At 35.2% G+C, this 20,329-nt stretch overlaps 2 protein-coding genes across 4 annotated transcripts; both read right to left on the reverse strand.

Moving 5' to 3' along the window:
* Positions 1–588: 588 nt before the first annotated feature.
* Positions 589–3,226, reverse strand: LOC140021087 (uncharacterized). 3 transcript variants are annotated; one of them, XM_072071816.1, is made up of 5 exons: positions 3,127–3,226; positions 2,892–2,933; positions 2,696–2,802; positions 1,595–1,629; positions 589–881 (listed from the first exon to the last, which is right to left on the reverse strand). In XM_072071816.1, the coding sequence occupies exons 2-5, from the start codon at positions 2,892–2,894 to the stop codon at positions 814–816; spliced, it is 213 nt and encodes a 70-aa protein (XP_071927917.1). In that variant the 5' UTR covers positions 2,895–2,933; positions 3,127–3,226; the 3' UTR covers positions 589–813. The 3 variants fall into 3 exon arrangements, with proteins under 3 accessions (XP_071927917.1, XP_071927916.1, XP_071927915.1); XM_072071815.1 differs by having other exon boundaries at positions 3,121–3,220; XM_072071814.1 differs by having other exon boundaries at positions 3,079–3,179.
* Positions 589–15,241, reverse strand: LOC113717183 (uncharacterized). Its single transcript, XM_027241883.2, has 26 exons — positions 14,764–15,241; positions 14,109–14,194; positions 13,879–13,980; positions 13,102–13,208; positions 12,911–13,011; positions 12,564–12,651; positions 11,523–11,611; positions 11,128–11,267; positions 10,870–11,029; positions 10,542–10,677; positions 10,356–10,452; positions 10,121–10,250; positions 9,347–9,406; positions 8,989–9,107; positions 8,619–8,743; positions 8,199–8,423; positions 7,678–7,838; positions 6,538–6,701; positions 5,852–5,934; positions 5,689–5,774; positions 4,149–4,939; positions 2,892–2,933; positions 2,696–2,802; positions 2,310–2,427; positions 1,595–1,629; positions 589–881 (listed from the first exon to the last, which is right to left on the reverse strand). The coding sequence occupies exons 1-21, from the start codon at positions 14,977–14,979 to the stop codon at positions 4,796–4,798; spliced, it is 2,619 nt and encodes an 872-aa protein (XP_027097684.2). The 5' UTR covers positions 14,980–15,241; the 3' UTR covers positions 589–881; positions 1,595–1,629; positions 2,310–2,427; positions 2,696–2,802; positions 2,892–2,933; positions 4,149–4,795.
* Positions 15,242–20,329: the final 5,088 nt, after the last annotated feature.

Below are 20,329 nucleotides of genomic sequence, written 5' to 3' on the forward strand. Positions count from 1 at the left end.
CCGAGCTATAACGCCAATTTCCAAATAGCATGTTGGGTAGACACAAGTTTACCGGCGAATGCATTTTATGCCGATATGAAAGTGTAGTTATTTATGAAATACAGATCAATCTAAACGCAGAAGGTTTTGAAAAACAATGAATTTTTCACAAACTGCCTATCCAAACGAAATCATCTGTATTTGAAAAAACACCCCCAAAATAACCACGTCAATTCAACAGCATTAGCCGTGCTAGACAAATATACTTTGCTGAATCACTGGAGAACCACAATAGCAGGGTTATTTTCGCATCCGAGCGGACACTAGCTAATCCACTAGGTTTCACTCGACTCAACCCCCCGGATTTGTTCAACCAAAAGCAACCCGAAAGTGAAATTCATTTTTGGAGGGTGTGACTTTCAGCTGCTGAAGCATACAAACGGCAAGCATGGATAATCATTCAACCCGATAATATAAGTTCCCAAAAAAAAAAAAAAAAAAAAAAACAATACTCTTAAGCCATCTTAAACGTCTTTTGAAAGAACAGCATTATAAGAAACCTTTCTATGAGTCGGAAACATGAAAATTAACTTACTACAAGAATATGGGTAACATGAGAAGGAATATAAAATTTTCTTTAGCCTCAGAATATAGCGAGTAAACAATCAACTCCTATCACATTAACAAACAAATTTGAGAAACAAAGACTTCACACCTGTACGAAAGGAAATACAGAATTTCTCAAAAATTCAATAGTACAAAGCATTTAAGAATACTAATTCTGAAGGGTGAGACTGCTCTACGATCACTTTGGAGTAAGCAATCATTTCTGTGTCAGAAGAATATTATTGATACTCCCATCATGAAGCATCCAACTGCTACCCAAGGGCTCAAGCGCTCACCTGCAAGACAAAGCATAGTGGTAAAAATCATCTTGAGAGTTTTCAAGGCAACCCAGTATGTACCGTGATAATTAATGGCAAAGATGATAAGTCAGCAATGAACCTCTAATAGACAATTTTGTGAAGGAATCTAACTAAACACAACCCCACCCCCACCCCCTCTTTTTTCTCCTGTTTTCTTGTGCATGTAGCGGCCTGGGGGTTGTGGGATGGAAGGGGAGACAAACAATGGGGGAAACAGAAACATATCCACAAGATACTTGAGTCATTCTGAGAAAGTACCAAGTCAAATGTATTTTTATGCTTGCAAAGAAGAAATAGTGACCATACACTAGTCTGAATGTTGAATTTTGTATGCCACAATAGATTTAGCTCAATTAGGACCACAGGGGACTTTATTAATTTCTGATTGATTGAATGTAGAACAGCATGAGAAGCAGATGGAAAAGTAACATTCCTAAAAACCTTGTGAACACCAAGCAACTCTAATTACAAGGCAATGCATTTATTCTATGCAAATTGTAACCATAAATTTATTGTCGCCACTCTAATTACTGTCTAGCTGATTTCTTTGTATTTCAAATACTCCATTTCACAATAAAAGCAGGCATTCTAGTTTATAGCAACTACAAGACTACATGAATTATATGAAACATAGATTTGCCAACAACTATTTCCAATAGCAATACCATGCTTGCAATGGTGTCACTTACCTATTCTGGCAGCCTTCCAAAAGAAGCCCCGAAACCTGGAATAGTAACACAACATCAGTACGTTCATTAAATGAATATGATGACATGACTGAATTGCTGTAATCATGAGATCCAAAGGAAGAAGATAAATGACGTAGTAAAGATATTCGACACATTTTTCAATCCCAAAACATTACACACAGCAATTACACACTGATCTATGTATCCATCCTGTGAAATACGTGCACCATTCTGTTAAAAGTGATTTCTTTCATGGAACCCACTGGCTTCAATTGTACACGCACAAATATTGTCCATCAAATATTCAAACAAGACAACTTCCGCCAGAGGCAGAACCCACAATCTCTTAGTCCCTTAGAAATGTTCATAAGCAAAGCTGATTAGTTCTCCCACAATCTGTGATGCAAGCACAAAGATGGCAAAGATACATGCATTTGTAGGCACATTGTTTTTTCCAGAAACCAAGAAGCACCGTATGCAAGACAAATAATACAAATAATATGTAAATTTTATGTCTTGGCATATGAACTAGAATCACTCCAATGAATATGAAAGAACACTCTGCTATAAGTGAATTTATCCAAAAAAACTGCTATAGATTACATTTTCCAAAAGCTTTTCCATGGAACTATTGAACATATGCACATCCATTTGACGACCCTATAGAAAAGCATATTCTCTACCATTAACAAAGGAAAGATTATAGAAACTATACCAAGTATTGATTTCTTATTAACGAAAGTCTTTTCAAACATCTCCTTGTGTAACCATTCTATGAGTTCCATCGTCCACGCGTCATACATCACGCATCAGAAATTTCATATCTTGTCATCCTAACAGCAAAACTTGTAATCAGGCATTCACTATCCGCATGTCAAAATGCGATGTCGAACCTTTTCAAAAAGAATGCAAAAAAGTGCACTGATATTAACTATGAAGTACAGAAATCATGAAATAGTGCCTTTCTCAGCCAAAAAAGAAACAAACTTTAACCAAATATTTCACTGACTAAAAAATTTATGATTTGAAACTAAGCAAACAAAATAAACATTAATAAGCAATTTTAGATAGGATAAAATCGTTGAAGCTAAGAAGACTTACCCAGTCCTCTGTTCAAGAAGAGCTGGAAAATGCATCTTTACATAAGTGCAAGTACAAATCCCCAGCAGCACTACCGTAAGAAAAGAGTGGAAATTGAAGAGCGCGGACTGGAAAATTTAGCAATACAAATTTCAGTATCTATTTTAAATTCTAAAAATAGAAATCTGAAATCCTGCAATTTCGAAAAGTAACGCACCATATCCAAATTCTTCCCTTAATACCTTTCTTCCGCGAAAACCTAAAAACACAAGAAGCAAAGAATTATCTAATTATTCTACCTCGATTTAACATACGGCGCGAAGAGCAAGGCACTGATTCGTTTTCCAAGCAAGATGTACCAAAAATTTAACAGTCATAGTTAAAAAGAAAGAAAGAACACATACAAATGACCGAGATTAGATAAGTGAATATAGAGAGAGAGAGACAATCACAAGGAAGCGATTCAGTGTCACAGTCGAGCGACGATCTCAAAGTGAATGAGAAGATGGCAGCAGTATCGCGAGAGGTGCAGATACAGCTGCTGCTGCTTTTTTTTTTTTAATTATTTTTTTCCTATTATTTATTTATTTCTATTTTGGACAATATACCACTAGCAGAAGGGAACGAAGAGAATTAAATTAAAAGAGAGAGAAATGCTCAAGTGTCAGGGACGACTGGAAAATCTAATAGCTCTGCCCACCGTTCATCTGTGCTACCGGTCTGATCCTGACGAGAGGCAGGTAAAATTAACCGTTCGATTACCACTATTCGCTAGAAGGAAAGAAAAGAGGGAAAGTCTTGCTCTTATTGACCCTTTTGGTTTGCTTTATATCACTTTGCTCCCCAACTTAAAAGTATTAAACGGATTTGCCCCGTTCTAATGGTTTTATTATGATTTGCCCCGGAAGCAATAACTCCTTTGTACTAGTATTCATTCTGCACAATCATTTGTAGCACACGAGTACATTGTAGGCTTATAACAATTTGAAGCTTGTTGCTCAATTGGCTGCAAATTAATGAATTTTGTTACCCAATTTTGAAGAAAAAGATTTTACTACCCATAAATGAATTACTAAAGTTTTTTCCGATAGCTAGGGTACCATATAGCCTTTTCGTTCATAGTTGGCTATAAACAAAAATCATTTGACTTTAATAATTGAACTAAACAATGTGTGAAAAGTAGATAGTATAAGATCCCAAAATTGGTAATGTTAAGAGACAAAGTGCAAATCAGTGATAATTCATGACTGCGTGTTGCAAGTAACTCTTTTGATTGAAGTGCAGTAATGGTTTATGGCAAAATAGTAGGAAGGACATCGCAGACCAGCAAAGATTAAGTTAACTAAGTCGACTGAAAGTGAGTACTCAGTCAAGAAGGAAGGAAGGATACTGTGTCCCCACAGTGGAGGAGGAGATTACGATCTTCCCCTAGTACAAACATCCCGAAACCAGTGCCAACAACAATGTAAATCACCTTTTAACAAACTAGAAGTTGCTCTCTTCTGCACCTTCTCGACTCCTCCGAGGACCACCTACGAGACTCAACAGATGTGCAAATCGAAGTTTCTTACACCCTGAACTGCAGTGCAAACTCATTCTCACAAGTGATTACAATAACTACGATCACCATTAACATCCCAAGAAACAAGTCTAAATAGATTATTCCCATCACCGAGCACATTCCCAAAAACCGAGTCAATTTATGGAAAAACCAAAACAACATTTATAGTCCTAGCTGTAGTTTCTCATCCTTCTAGTAATAATCATTTCTAATTGCTACATGCAAACATGCAGTACGATCAATTACAAAATCTAAAATTTTCATTAACATTTGTTCTCGGTCCTAGATTTAGAAGAAAATACATGTGAGATCAATACCAAAAATGTCGCTATTTGCTGGCATGCTACTGACCGATCGATGCAAAGGAAATTGAAATCCGGCCCGTAGAGGCAAAATTTCTTGTGTTTCAACTGCCAACCCACTGGAAGGGCAATAGTGGCATCAAAGAATGATATGACACACACAGTAGTATCCATTTTGCACCTATAAGACACCTCACTGTTAAAACCAATCCAAGTAATTATTCCAGCTGGTACCGCTATCGAAGGAAAATCATCAAGCTAGAAGACATAGCTTGACATAAAACTTGAAAAAGCAGTAACATCCATCCAATTAGGAAAAAGGCTTTTCAACTTGGTGGCAGACTCAGTTAAATGCTGATCCAACACAGCAATTTCGACCCTCAAAGATTCTGAACTTCTTGCCTGCAATTAAGACAAAACATAACATGAAGAAAGCTCCGTGCTAACTCACATACCATGGTGCATGTTCAAATGTTATCGACAGTTACAAGTGCAATTAATTGTCAACTTGACGATTGTATAGGTAAATTTGGAGCGGATATTTGAAGGTCAAAGTGGAGGAGGAGCAAGATAAAATTAAATTTCAAACACCTGAATATGTATTGCTCATGAAAGACTCAAGAAATTTCAACAGAAAATTATCAAGGAGTCTTGTGCTTCTAACCATCAGGAGTTTTTACAGAAATGTGATCATCCCTGAAGGAGGGTGGTTCAATGGTTTACAGAGTTCTTCTTAACCTGTAAACTTAATTGTGCTTTCGGTAGACTCACCATCCCTTTCAAATTATAGTCTCAATAAAAATTGTACAATCAACTCAAGATGCGCTTCTGGTTTGATAACAAAATCCATCTGACATTGTCTATGGTACTTCCACAAGCTGACAGTAATAACCATAAGCTGCTCAGTCCAGTAACCCTCCTAATTAATACTTTTAGCTCTATTAATCCCAAAATATAAGGGACAAAGAAACATAGACAAACTTCACAAAGAAGCCTCGCACGCCCCATCCACCACCTGTTCGTGAGCCATACCCTTGACTGACTCACTCCACACTCTTAGCTCGTTCAGGAGCCCTGCCCAGGACTCCTTCACTAAAGGGGAAGTAGCAACAAAGATGGGAGAATGAAATGCAAAACGGTTGAAATTTTACCTCCAACCAAAAGGTCCAGTTCTCATGGCTTGCACCACTTAATCTACATATGTATGATGGTGGTCCATTAGTAACCCTTTCAGGAGCTGTAAACATTTGCACAAGGATCAATATACAGAATCCGACAATCTAAATCCAAATTCAAAAATTAAATATATGTCACCTGGTAGTACACTATTAGCAAATGACCAACTGGATAATGGACCTGTTATGTTGAGCACCGCAACCCATACCTCTTTCAAGGACCTGAAAGCAAAATGGAGATAAATCTAAGTTCTAAGACAAATGCACTAACTTTATTTTTAGGTAGGCAAAAAGAAAACGTATAAGAGTGCCTGCTGCGTCCAGCTCCCAGAATTCGAGAAAAAAAAAAAGCAACTAAAAAGTCACAAGTTGGAGCTTCTATGCGACTTGACTTTATTATCAATTATGGTGTAAAAGCAATCCTGATTTTAAAGCACACATGGAGATGACTTCCCATCTTTATCTTTCATTTCCCAAATTTATTGAGCTTGAGTTATTAGAAGGCCAATATCATACAATTCTTAGTGTAATTCAGCTAAGCATAAGTATATACACAGATATATGTCCAGACAGTTTTACACACCATGAAATGTTGTTTTATAATATATATAGAACAAATAACTGCAAACCAGAATGCTGAAGACCTATCAATTAGGCATTTCCGTTCAAGTTCTGCTCATTTGGATGTCAAATCATATACTATGCTAAGAGGGCCGTAAAGTACTGGACTAAGGTAAGGATAATTGGACTAAACAACAGGATAGACTGAATGTAAAATTACAGAACAAACTGTCACATTACTCAGTCAGCATATCAGTGTTTTACCCCAGGTGAAATTCCAAGTAAATTCTGCGGGACCCTCCATCAAGTAGAGCTTGTGGCCTATAAGTTTTTAGATGTGGAAAGTTTCTATATTGCTTCAAGACGTCATCTCTCTCTGCTGAGAACTTCAAACTTCCGGAAAACAAGTAAGATATTGGAAAAGTGCCCTGTTCAACATATTCGAAGTCAAATATTTACTCAATGTCACTCATGGATTCAAAGCAATTGTAATTCACAAATCATCAATAAGAAGTTGTTAGTTGAATAGAACCATGGCAGGACAAACATAATATTAGAAGCTAAAATGAACTTCAGTAATCACATGAACCCCCCCCCCCCCGGGCGCCCGGGGCCCAACGTTACTGTTAACAGCTTAGAGGTTAGCTCATACTTTCTACTTGTTACATTTCATGGTCAGAGAAGAGTGGAGAGTTCGATTCATGAATTCCAGCAACTGTCCATGTCATTACAGACCTATAAGTTGTATGATTTTGTCCTCTAGACTAGTATCTCATTTATTTATTTATTTTTTCCCTTTCACCCTTTCTTAGGAGAACTGCATCTAAAGGTTCAAAACATTGTCCTCTCTTGCTGTGCATGTATCTTTGCACCATGTTCATAACTTCTCCTTTATCTCTTTTTGAGGATAAGCAAATTCCAATGAATTGCATATGATTCTATGGTTCAAAGACTGTGTGCCAACTATCCAGAAAAGCAAAATCCTCATTATCACCAATCATGATCAATCAGCATAGAGAAAACAATCTAATAACAGACTTTCAGTTCCATTACACCAGTTGAATATTAAAACAAATTAAACAAGATGGTCTCTGCTCCCAGTTAGCATTCACCAGTCTGCTCTGTAGGCTGGAGGCACAAGCACTAAAAACCTAGCATGAAGCATCTTAAAGCAAAACAAGTCATGAAGCCTAGTCGTATTACAATTCATAGGATACAATATGATTTCGTACCATCAATTATGCCATGCAGACAAAGGGGCTGGAAAATGGTTCTATGTCATGCAGGCCAATAATCAGATAAAATTTACCCGTTTGTCAGAAGAAAGTAAATGCACTCTTAGTCAAAATCATATTGCAGCAGAGGGAAACATATGATACATAAAAGACTTCTTTTTGTACTTACCAGCCAAGTCTCTTGCAGTGACAAATTTGCAGTATCAAAGGATAATTCTGAATCAATATGCAGTTCTCTTGCCACTTCTGGAGCATGTTTAAAGACGAAAAGAAGAGAATTTGAGTCAACCACGGAAAAATCATAACTGCAATCGTCAATATGACTTGCACCTGTTGATGACATTTTTGAAAACCCTGTTAGAATGTTCAACCATATTCATCCTATTTATACATTCAGTACCGTGCCAGAAAGTTTAGAAAAAATTTCAGAATGCTAAATCACAAATTATAACAGTCAGTAGCATGTAAATGAAGCTGTTCAGCAAGCAAATTGAGACACAAAGTACATGCTCTACCCAGCCAACCCCCATCCACAAAAAGTAAAAAAAATAAAAAAAAAATAAAAAAGAAAAAGAGAAAAGGGTCTTTTCATAAGGATTCCACTTAGAATGCATACTCTTATACTGCAACTATTTTCACATATTCAACTGATGTTACTATATCTTTCGAGTACCTTTCAGTCTTTCATACCTGCAGTTCTGATAGTATGCTGGAAGATCACCCTTTTCGGAGCATCTGTGCTGTATGGAAAGAATTGAGATGACAGAGCCAGAGCAAGTATGCTTCCGTGCAGCAAGAATTGCATGATAGATGATCTTGCTAACCATTGGCCAACAACAGGCAAAAGAGGTCCGACGCACCAACCAGTCACAAGTCCAACAACTGCTGCAACTACAATGTCTGCTATAAAATATCCTGGAAACCAAAAACGTTACCAAGTATCTTGAAGGTAAAACATGAAACTCTCAAGGGAGCACTGGCATTTATAACTAAACCTTGCCATACTCACACTGATAACGCTTTTGGAACGTGAAAACTAATTGCAAATAAATATCACATAAGCATCATATTAAAAACCACTTGATACAAAGAAAGAGAAGTGAGCCTAACCATAAGGAGGTGGAAAAGACCCTGTCATTCCCATTTTCTCTATCAAAAATGCAGCAAGGAACCCACCAAAGTAGACTGAGTACAATAAGCAAGGAATTAAAGGAATCACGTAACATGCAGTTGACCTGAAAGAAGAATTTTGTTTGCCCCATTACGCAGAAAATAATTAATCAAAATCAACGTTGAGCTCAAAGATGTCAAGCACAAAATTTGGGTTCATATTGACATCATAATTTGATCCTGTTCAAACTCAAAAACAATCTAAAACAGCATTATGACATATGGGACTCTATCCTAGACATAAAGAAATAATTTTTTTCTCAGGTTAGCATACATCAATAGAGTACCATAAACAGATAAAAATTGTTACCTGAGAGAATCAAAACCAAAGGACCTTGTAGATAGCAGGAAGGAGATCCATGCAGGAAGCATGAAGACTGCCAACAAAAAGGTCAAGAAACCTCCATTTAACCCAGAAATCAGATACCCCTGCTTTCAGAAAATCATGTTGAAAATTAAATTCCTTATAATATGATCATTTACTTTCATTATACAACTCAGAAAGTCATTTGCTTTATGTTTATTTTGCACAAGTGGGTATTCTACATACCATTTTGAACGAGTTTTTTTTTTTTGGGGGGGAGGGGGATGGAGAGAGGGTCGATATACATAACTTGTAGAAGTCAATTAACAACCAAAGAATAGCACAACATATAGGTCTCGCATACCAACGTCATAAAGGAGTACAACCCAAATGCTCCCCAAAACCTTGCTTCACCTGCCAGTTCCTGTAAAAGTATTATCAGTGGACTCATTATGTCCTGAGCACTCAAATTGAAAAATAGATCCTGCAAAGTAAAACTAGGCGACTGTGTAGAACATATGCTAAGCCTCTCTCTCATGTGGTAATCTCAAAAGCTAGAGAAAACATGAATATTAGACCATTACCCAGCTTTTTGTAACACTTTTCCTCCCTGCATATTTTGCAACAAGTACACTTGAAAAAAGGAAAAAGCAATGAATGGTGGATAGGTGTGACTTTAAAATCAGAAATAACGTAAACAAGAAGCTCAGGCACAACAAATCTGATCAGACTTGAAGATAGCCCAGTAACATCAGAAAATGCCCTTCTACCACTAAACTCCAATGTCTTAAATTTCAAATGTGATGTAGAATGAATTTCCATTGGGCTTTCCTTTTTCCCCTTTAGATGAATTCAAATATGACCAAATACATGATTGTTGAATGCACATGAATGAAAAGGCGAGATGTTCACAAGTTAATAGACCAAACAAAATCAGTAACACATTCTGCAGTTATACTAGTTCATAATTTCCACAGATACATACATTTTGTACCAAAATAGCAATGATTTCCATCTAAATTACTCAATTCAACGAAAAAAATCCTCTTTTATTAACATAGTTTCTTTAAATGAATAATCAACATAAACAGAGGTGAGCAGAGTGAAAAATCACAGGGTTCAGTACAAAAAACTTTACCTCTTTTGATGATTTGACTACTGAAACATTTTGAGAGAGAGGAAAATTTCTCCAAAAGAATCGTGGTGCTAACAGACCAAGAAGTGAACACGGTATGAACATCAAAAAGGCCAAGTATGAATTAGAAAACCTACATCAGGAAATGAAAGTTATGTTCTAAAATGCTATATCATATACTAAAGGAAACCAATATGCCAAAAACTACTCTAGTAGCAATACAGTATTAAACCAGTACCAGTTCATTGAATGTCTTGTGAACAGCAATCTCAAGATTGCAAAAACAACTGGAAAAATAATGGCCAGTAGAATCCCTAAAGCATGATGTAGCATTCCTGCAGAGAACAGTGCAGTAATTAAACACAATGGAAGAACAATGTCACCTGCAACAAAGTACCTTCAGGTTCAGCTGCATTCCCATTACCTTTGATAAAGTCAAAGAGAGTCATAAATGAACAGGAAAACACTCTATTTGGAAATCGCAAAAAAATTGGCATAAGTAGGTAGATGGCAAGAGGAATACTATGAAGCATCACAGCCAGCTGTCTTGGATAGATTACCTGAGAAGGATTTTAGAGATCAATTCAAAGAAAGAGTTTATCCTCTTAACAACCCACCTACTAAGGGAAGATAAAATAAAGAAAGAATACATTGAATGGATATGACTGCTGGGTTAACTAAGTTGTACGAAATAATGATATACATGAGTACACAGAGATGAAATCAATAAGAATTCAAAGGGTATAACGCACCAAAAACCATGACAAGTAGTCAAAGAAAACTGCCCGTTCATCATGATTTGCAGCATGTCTAAGAGATTCCCTTTCACGTGCATTTTGTAGCATAGAAGAGTTAGTGAAGGCTTTAACTACACTAAATAAATTATCCCCACGTGCTTGCATGCTTCCAGGTCTGCTTCACCAAAATAGTATGCACCAGATCAGGCATATGGTAAAGAGAAAGATACTGGCAATCAACTAAGAGAACTTCCAGCAAAATCTACTTCATACAGTAATCTTTCCACTGTATCTGAGGAAGTATGATAAAAGTAACCCCCAAAGAGAAAGATGATGTCCAGTCCAGGAATATCCCCATAATCTTGGGCAAACATTCTGTAATCTGTATCACCAGGTATAGAACCGAAAGCATCCTGAAGGTTTATTTGCCCAAAAGAAAAAGTTATAAAGATATCAGCAGGAAACTACAAAAAGATTATTGACCAAAGAAAGAAGGGAAAGTTAAAAAACACCACATGGAGAGTCTAGATAAGCTTTAAAAGTCTCGTCTGTTTAAGTGAATGGAATCAGACAGGCAAATGTTAAAACAATACTCCTTTATTCTTTACCAGACCAGAAAGCAGGAGAAGGAAAGTTTCAACAAATTACAGAGAAGTAAAAGTGAAAACCTGAGCAGCACTATTAGCCATGGGATATATAGCTGCTTGAGCATAAATGTATGAAGGCCATGATCCAGGTCCAGATTGGCATACTAGATCTGTTAATTGAGCAATTCAAGTGTAGGTTCAGCTCTAAAGAAATTAACAATAGGCTCAGCTATGAAAGAAAATGTGTGCCATGCTGGGGGCAAAAACTAAAGGTCTGAACCTCATATATGGCATGTAATTTTGCATACCAGGAAAAAGAAAAAGAAGAAAAAAGCACAGATCAATTAGTTCATCTATAAGCATACATTTCAAAGACAAAACTCTCCGTGGTGTCTAACTAAATATGCAAACATCTAATGCTCAGTTAAAACAGCTTTGGTAAGTTATTCTTGGGGAAGTGACCTAAACATGTGAATCAAATACAATGGCAATCTATGTTTTATGTCTTAGTCCATAGAGATGCTTGCAGGAATCCTAAAGCAAACACCATAAGTACATGGAACATTCAGCAATGCTTATATCAATATGGTAATGCACTTCAAATAACATTTAATCTCTCAGATAAGCTGCACAAAGCAGCCACTGATACGTGAATTCCTTATCTTTTCATTAGTAATCCACCAGATCATAACTAAATTGATCCAGAAATATTCTACTATTACTTAATAACTCTACAATTCTCTTTTATTTCTTGCAAATTCACCAAACTCCACCTAGGAAAATTCTGCTTCTTAACACACACTTCATCTATATCCTGTAATCACTCCACCATCAATTTTCAATTACATACTTAGTACGACATTTACAACAGTTTTGGTCCACAGATGGATTGCTTATCATTCATCATGATGACTACATATCTGAGGTTTTTAGTACAGTTTCAAATTCAACTTAAAAAATAAGAATGGAAGCCAGCTCATAGATGATGATGAATCGGTACATGTGATTCTACTTGAGCTAAATGTTACTCTAACTAGAGTTGATCATAGTCAAGTGTGTTAAATTCAACTTAAAAAGTTTCAATAAAGTTGCATATTTTTACAAATAGCAGCTGGTACTTACCAGTTCCACCTGTACCAGAAGCTTCAACATCTATAAAAGCCCCAACAGTATCACGCCATCTATGTGTTGTCATGAAACCATGTGAGCCCTGAATTAGCCATAAAACAGATCATTGGAAGATAGTTTCTGTCAATGTAAATCTACTAATCAACAAGATACAATATGCAATGTCCTGGTACGCTAGAGTTTCTGATGATATGTTCACTGAAGGATTTCATTTCGGTGGTTTGTTTCTTTTTCCCTAGAAGTACTATTGTAAATCTTCAGAGCATACCAAACAAGAACGTCAATCAAGAAAAGCCGATCAACTTTCTGTTTCAGGTAGCCAGCCATGTCACATTTCTTACCAGCATAAACAGCTCTTCTGCTCCATTAAATAGAAATATAACTGGTCGAAGAGGAACCCAAGCAGAATCAACACATAGCCGAGCTAGTTCAAGCATAGAAGCTGTTTAGGGAGGAGGAAGAAACAACACAGTAAGATATAAATAATTGATGATCCCATTTAAAACATAGAATTGTGATATATAAAACCCACCAACACATGAACCACAATCACCAGCTCCAGGAGAACCTGGTGGAGTGTCAAAGTGGCCATTCACCAAAACTGCTGGGTCGTTTTCTCGAGAATCTATAGAAGAAATCCTGCAACTCCATTAAAATGTGTTAAGGTGCCTTAATTCTTGCATTTAAAAAGATGTATCCAGGCATTAATTTAATCAAAGAAATTAAGGTCATAGGCAAGTTGTTAACAAAATTTTGAACAGTGATCCCCACTTAATATTTAAATACAGTCAGAATACAACGGAGTACATCTAAGAAATAATTTTTTTATTAACCTTTTCAAGTCTTTTACACTCAAAGTGGTTCGATCCAAATGTCTTGAGAGTTACTTTTCGAAAAAAAAAAAAAAGTCTTTGATATTTACTTTGAAGTTCTACAAAGCAAAATACTAGACTGTTGTCTTTGTCCATACTTATGGACAGAGTGTGAGGAACTTTTACAACACTCATTGACTACAGCCACCTAACAGCTGTTGCTAAATACTGAAGTTCATCATGAAGATCAAGAAAAGTAAGCATGCAAAGGATCACAGTGGACATCACGAAATCAAAGACCTGAACAAGTAATAATTACTTTTTTCAAATAAATTTATCATCACAAAATGCAAGATCGTAAGCTGGTACTTCTCCCAAAACGTGAATATTACAAATTATCTGTGCAAAAGGAGTTTGAGAAGTTAGCACTTCTAGCTATTGGTCTTAGATTGACATCAAAGCAGCCCAAATAGAAGCAAAAGGAGATCATTTTTTACCTCATAAGAATATTGGTGTGATTTCTATAAGCCAGAGATATGCTATGTCCTAAGAAAATCATATTGAACGAACCATCTACTGTCGTTTCTTCAATCTCTATCCTGCAAAAACAGTAGTTCCCAACCAAAAAGTAGAATTACAAGCTACCCTAAAAGGGTGTCTAAGAGTGTAAAATTTACTCTTAAATACATCAACAAATAAAAGAAGTATAGTGTCAGTAGATACAAACCTAACATTTGGTCCAGCTCTCTCCTTAATCATTTCTAGCTGTGTCTTAATATACAGAGCTGCTTGTCTCAAACCAGGACGCCCTTCCTAGAAATAAGTACATAAATTCGTTTTCTGAAGTACCCCTGATGTAGCTAACTATACAAATATAACGCCAAAAAAAAAAAAAAAATAGCGCATCTATTTCGCAAGTTAACAAAAAGCAAACCAAAAGTTTTTCAAGATGTACTCGTGCATCTATGAATCACCTTTAGTTTTCAAAAAAAATTTGAAAAACTTCTAGCACATTCTCTAAACCACCCAAAAAAAAAAAAAAAAAAAGTGGTGCAGTTTTATTTTTCTGGAAACTGTGCATATACATGGGGCCAACAAAAGTTAAATTTCATCCTCACGTGTACGGTGTACCATACGAATTGATTTTGTACCGGTAGAGTGGCTCGTGACTTCGGTCTTTTGCTCAAATAAATACAAATAACAAATAAATAAATAAATCTTCAAACCAAAATTCAAATAAGAGACATGGTCAGAAAGACGCAATAAATGCATATTCTAGCACGAGAAATAGCGTGTATGGAGTCACACAGCGGTACAGTACGTAGTACTAAATTGCTAATACAGAGAGAGAATTGAGGTGAGGGAAGGGGCAAATAGGTGACCTGGCGACCGCCGATATCTTTAGACAAGACGCGAACGTGCTCCACAGCTCTGGCTTCAGAGAAGCGATCCAGCGGGGCGTCCATACCGAGGGGAGTGATGAACTTCATATGAACGACGGAGTAAACCAACAAAGACATGAGTCCATACATAATTCCCAGACAGCACAAGACTTTGAATCCGGCGACGTCGCCGGCGCTTGGCCTGAATAGCGGCATTTTTCCGAGCTTAAAACTGGCAAGTTTTCAGCTATATAAGAGAAAATCCAGGGAGAGATCTCAGTTGCATTTGCACCGGATTTGAGAAGAAGGGCTGGCCTTTGTTCCTTTAGGAAGTGTCTCAAGCGTTCAGGTGATTGGGAAGGCGACCGAATCAGAGTTGAATAGGACAACAGCCTCCATCCATTTTATATATATATATATATATATATATATATATATATATTTGCATACAGGCTCAACGTTGAATACGAGACTACCAGAGTATGTTTTTCCGGTTTTTTCCCCTTCGATAGAATTCATTCCAGATTTTGGTTTGCTTTGGTAAGTTGCGTACTTCTCCGTCCACAGCATCCTACTTCCTATTTTTTAATATCTCAAAATATTTATTTTATTGAAAAAGTTAAAATATTTTTTATTTTTTATTTTTAATATAGCCCTTCCCTTAAACATATATATATATTTCTATTTAAATTTAATATTTAAATTTTTTAAGGTAAAATTAAAAATATAAATATAAATATCACAATCAAATCACTGTATATTAAAAAATTGAATTCTCAAAATAGAATCAAATGATTGAGACGGAGGGAGGGAGGGAGGGAGTGGTAACTGCCTAACTGGTTTAGGTCGGCTGCGATACTAGTGAGAATATTTCTTTTTCTTTTCCTGATTTTGTTTTTCATTTTTTTTCTTTTAACGATTAGCCCACTCGGAAAGGTTGCACAGTTAACAAAAATTGGACCAGGGACAAGTATGATTAGAATTTTAGTGCAATTGTTCAGTTGTTGACTTGTTGTATATGATATGGTGTATTCTGCACTCGTATATTATTAAACTTACCAATTTTATATATATATACTAACTCTATGCCTGCGTACAATGTACAACACTTACTATTATTGGCAAAATAGTTTTTTTTTTATCAATCATCACTTACTATTATTGGCAAAATATTTAATGCATTAGAATTATGACCATGTGATCAGACCCACTACTTGATGATGAAATGTGATTTTGGTGAGGCTGGATTGTACCGTATGGGTAGGATTAAGATCATAAATAAGAGTACTCAAGGTTCAATCAAGCTTGTATCCTTCGTATAAGCATTTGGAAACTCCCAGGCACGCATAAATAGTTTGGGGACCATAAATAGCGTGGCCCCATTGCGCGAGTATGGAATTCCAAAGCTGTGGAAACTTTCGAATAAATGTGGTGGAACGGCATATGGTAGTATCATTTTTCTCAAAACGTAAAAGGGAAATCAAATTGGACGAGTCTCAGCACATGTCGTGTTTTGTAGTAAGTCCCAGCAGATCATTAAATTAATTCATTTAATTGATGGGTAGCATGTGACTGACTCACCTATTTATATTTATTTAAAAATAATTATACATTTAAACTTAGGGGTGGGCAAAATTATCCGTTAATCCGAAAATCCGTTATATCCGATCCGACCCGATCCAAAAATTAGGATATCCGATTTTTATTATTTGATCGGGTCAAAAGATGGTCGGGTACCCGCTAAGATGCGGGGCAGGTTATGATCACATAATTAAAAACCTGCAGGTACCCGATCCGCCCCGCATATATATATTTTTTATTTTTATACACACGCTATAAAATAATAAGTTAGAACTAAATAAGTAATTTTATTGAACAAATTGCATTACAAATATGAGAGACTATAGTTTATTTATAAGATTCATTTGTAGAGACCATGATCTTATATTTGATAGAAAAAAGTTTAATTAATGTGGAACATATATATTAAAAATTATGCTACTTATTTCAAACTTTTATTGATTTTGAATTCTTTTAATTTTTTTCCTTTATCTTATATTTTCTTCACATGCTCGTTTCTTGGTGGGAAACCTTTGTAAAATATAAAATTAAATTGGTATAAATTTTTTTAAAAAAAAATTAAATGATAAATGGGGCGGAGGTGGGGGGTACCCGCCGACCCGACCCTATCTCAGTGGGTACTCTATAATCGGGTACTCGCTGATATGCAGGACGGGTAAGGGTCAGAAAATGGCTGACCCCGCAAGGTGCGGATTGGGTCAGCCAACTGGTGAATGGGGCGGGTGCCCGACCCGCGCCTACCCCTAATAAAACTCAATTTTTAGTAAGTGTTAATGAGATAAAATTGAATTTCTTACCAACTTAATAACAACAAAATACTACTATTATTACTTGTCAAACAACTTGCAAAAAAATTTTAAAAAATGTAAAATTTAAAATAATTCATAAATGAGCAATTGAGTATATCCATACTCATTTATTATATAAATGGGTGCTTATTTATACCCATTTATTTAAATTAGTGTAAATGAGTTAATCTAATTGTATCCATTAATCAATTGTAAATTAGTTAATCCATTAATCGTATTATAATTTTTTTTTTGTCGATATAGAAACTCCATCGAAACTGGTCAATGAAGACCGTCACATATTGTGACAAATTTTGTGGGAGGCAAGGTTCGAATCCTTTACCTCCGGCACCACCAAGCCTAAGAAGGCTGGGATGACCATTGGACCAAAGGCCCAGTGGCGCTTCACCGTATTATAATGATCCACCTATAATTTACCACTTCATTTTGAAAGGAAGGTAGATATCACAATCATTTTGCATGCAAAGACGCAAGGATAACAAATTTCTAGTGACATAGAAGTTTTAAAATTTTAGCACGGGGAGATAATCAAAATTCTCAAAAAAAAAAAAAAAAAGAGATGGGAGATAATCTCGTCTACCAAAAAAGGCATAAATAGACAAACTAAAAATGTATGCCTGTGGAGCTGCCTGGACGCTTCATTAAGTGTATGCCTTTGGATTGGAAATTATCCGGAATAAAGCTTTGTGTGATTCACTAAAACACATATTGTGTGATGATGTGATGTTTGTGAGATAAATAATTTTTTAAATAATAAAAAAAAATTATTTCTGATATTATGCTTTTCAAACGTACATATGAGAGAAACTTTAAAAAGTTAAAAAGAAAAGGTTAATTACACCTTCTTCCTTTACACTACTTTTAAACAATCATAAGAGTTTTTTTGTTATTCTTTTTTTTTTTAATTTCTTCCTACAATAGTCAGAAAGAAAATAATCATGCCGGAAACCTCGCAAACTTCAGAATGCATAACTTTTATCTACAAGGTTACCTCTGTGCACCTTTTAGCATTAAGTGTACTATCGATAGACATTTACAATATTAATAGGGAAAATGATCGGTTTCATCCTTCACATTTCACAAAAATATTCTTTTCTTCCTTCACTTTTGAAATGAAGCAATTTCATCATTGACATTTAAAAGCTGAAATTATTACATCCCCAAACCTAAATTTCAATCTGAATCAAACCACCAATCAACCTGATTACAAATTTTTGGGGTGTAATTGGAAGATCACTTGATTAACTCAACTTGATATTCATGTGAAATTTAATGAACCTAAAAAGAAAAAATAAAAAATTATAACATAAAAAAGAAAGATTAATCTTTTCTACATTATCATTGTATACACTGACGGTTTTATGTACTGCCATATCATTTTAATTTAAATTTAAACACCAAAATTTATATTTATGATACACGTTTAGATTCGCAAAGGGATATACTAATGGTGCATGAAAAGATTTATCAAAAAAAAAATTCTACTATTCCAAGACAAAGAATGGCCTTTTATGTTATAATTTTTATTTTTTTGGTTTAATAAATGTCATGTGAATATGATGAAGTTGACCGAATGATCTATCAATTCTATTTTCAAAATTTATTGCTGAGTTATTAGATGGTTTGATTGAAAATTAGGTTCAGGGATGTAATAGTTTTAATTTTTAAATGTCAATGACGAATTTGCTTCATTTTAAAAGTGAGGGACGAAAAGAATATTTTTACGAAATGTAAGGGATGAAATATGTCATTTTCTCATATTAATAAGTGTACTATCGATAGCATTATAGGTTTGTTTGAATAAAGTATTATTTGAAATATTATTTAGAATAATTATTGTAGCACTTTTTGTGATGTGATGTATGTGAGATAAAAAGGTAATTGGAAATATAAAAAGATGGGTTGGGAAATGTGTTTATGATACAAGCGAAATATTATTTGAGATATTTTTGTTATCCAAACACTACGTGTTTTCGTCTGTGGGAGTGAGAGACAATGTAGTAAAAAATAGCGAGAAAAGGTTCAGTCTAAAAGAAAAACTCGATTGAACGTAAACATCTAAAGTGATGGACATAGAAGTGCGAGTGCTTTGGCGAAAGAACTTTAGGCAAGTGACGAGGAAGAAGAGGAAAACAAACGTAAAAGGAAAAGAACCGAAGAGGAACAAAGAAACAACAGATGCAAACATTCAAAGGATACCACGCAATGAGGTTACTTTGGTTAAAGCAAGATCCGAAACAAATAGGAGGTGAAGTGCTAGATAAAGAGTTGAGGGGAGTTACCTAAAAATTCATTCATAGTACTAATTTAGTACAATTAACCCAAAAATTGAAGTTGACGAGATAGAATTAACCGCATTCTCTAAATATTAATTATTTACATCCTAATTGATAACTTAATTCAATATTTAAATTTAATGGGATCATATCTTGATAAATAATATTGAATTTCTTAGGAAAAAATAAGTTATAAACGATTTACTTATCGCTTAATGTAATATTATCAAATTTAGTATCGTAATGAATTCAGATTTTGGAAATTGAAGGTGACTGTCCTGATTTTGATATCATTGATCAATTAATGAATCTCTACATCATCATGAACTTGCCCTTATAATTCTTGATTGCAGGCGGGCAACTGATGTCTGGTTTCCCACAATAAGTTTTTTGAAGCAAAGAATATCCGTAGGGAGGCAAAATCAACTGCCGATGAATTGGCTAAACAATGAAGACACCAAAATTTCCCCTTTTTTGTAATTGATGCATACCCGGTCGTGCTGAACTAAATTTTTTTTATATATATAAAATATATAGATGACTAAATAAACAAATGATTTGACTAACGAGTGATCGAAACATTTGTGACTTGCTACAGAAGTCCATTGCATAATTTTTTTTTTTTTTAAAAAGAAAGAATGAAGACAACACAACCAAAATCAAAGGACTACGCCAACATAAGTTGGTTTAATTATTGATACGAATGGTTTGGATAGGAGTTTATTTGAGATAATTACTATAACATTTTTTGTGATGTGATGTATGTGAAATAAAAGAATGATTAAGAAGATAACAAAGCGATTGAAATTTATGAAATAAATTATTTTATCTCAAATCATATTAATCCAAACACAGTACTCTTTCTCATCAAAGGTAGAAACAGTCTATGACCTTGAAATA

The sequence above is a fragment of the Coffea arabica genome, chromosome 11e (genome assembly GCF_036785885.1).
Source record: "Coffea arabica cultivar ET-39 chromosome 11e, Coffea Arabica ET-39 HiFi, whole genome shotgun sequence".
Taxonomy (NCBI): Eukaryota; Viridiplantae; Streptophyta; class Magnoliopsida; order Gentianales; family Rubiaceae; genus Coffea; species Coffea arabica.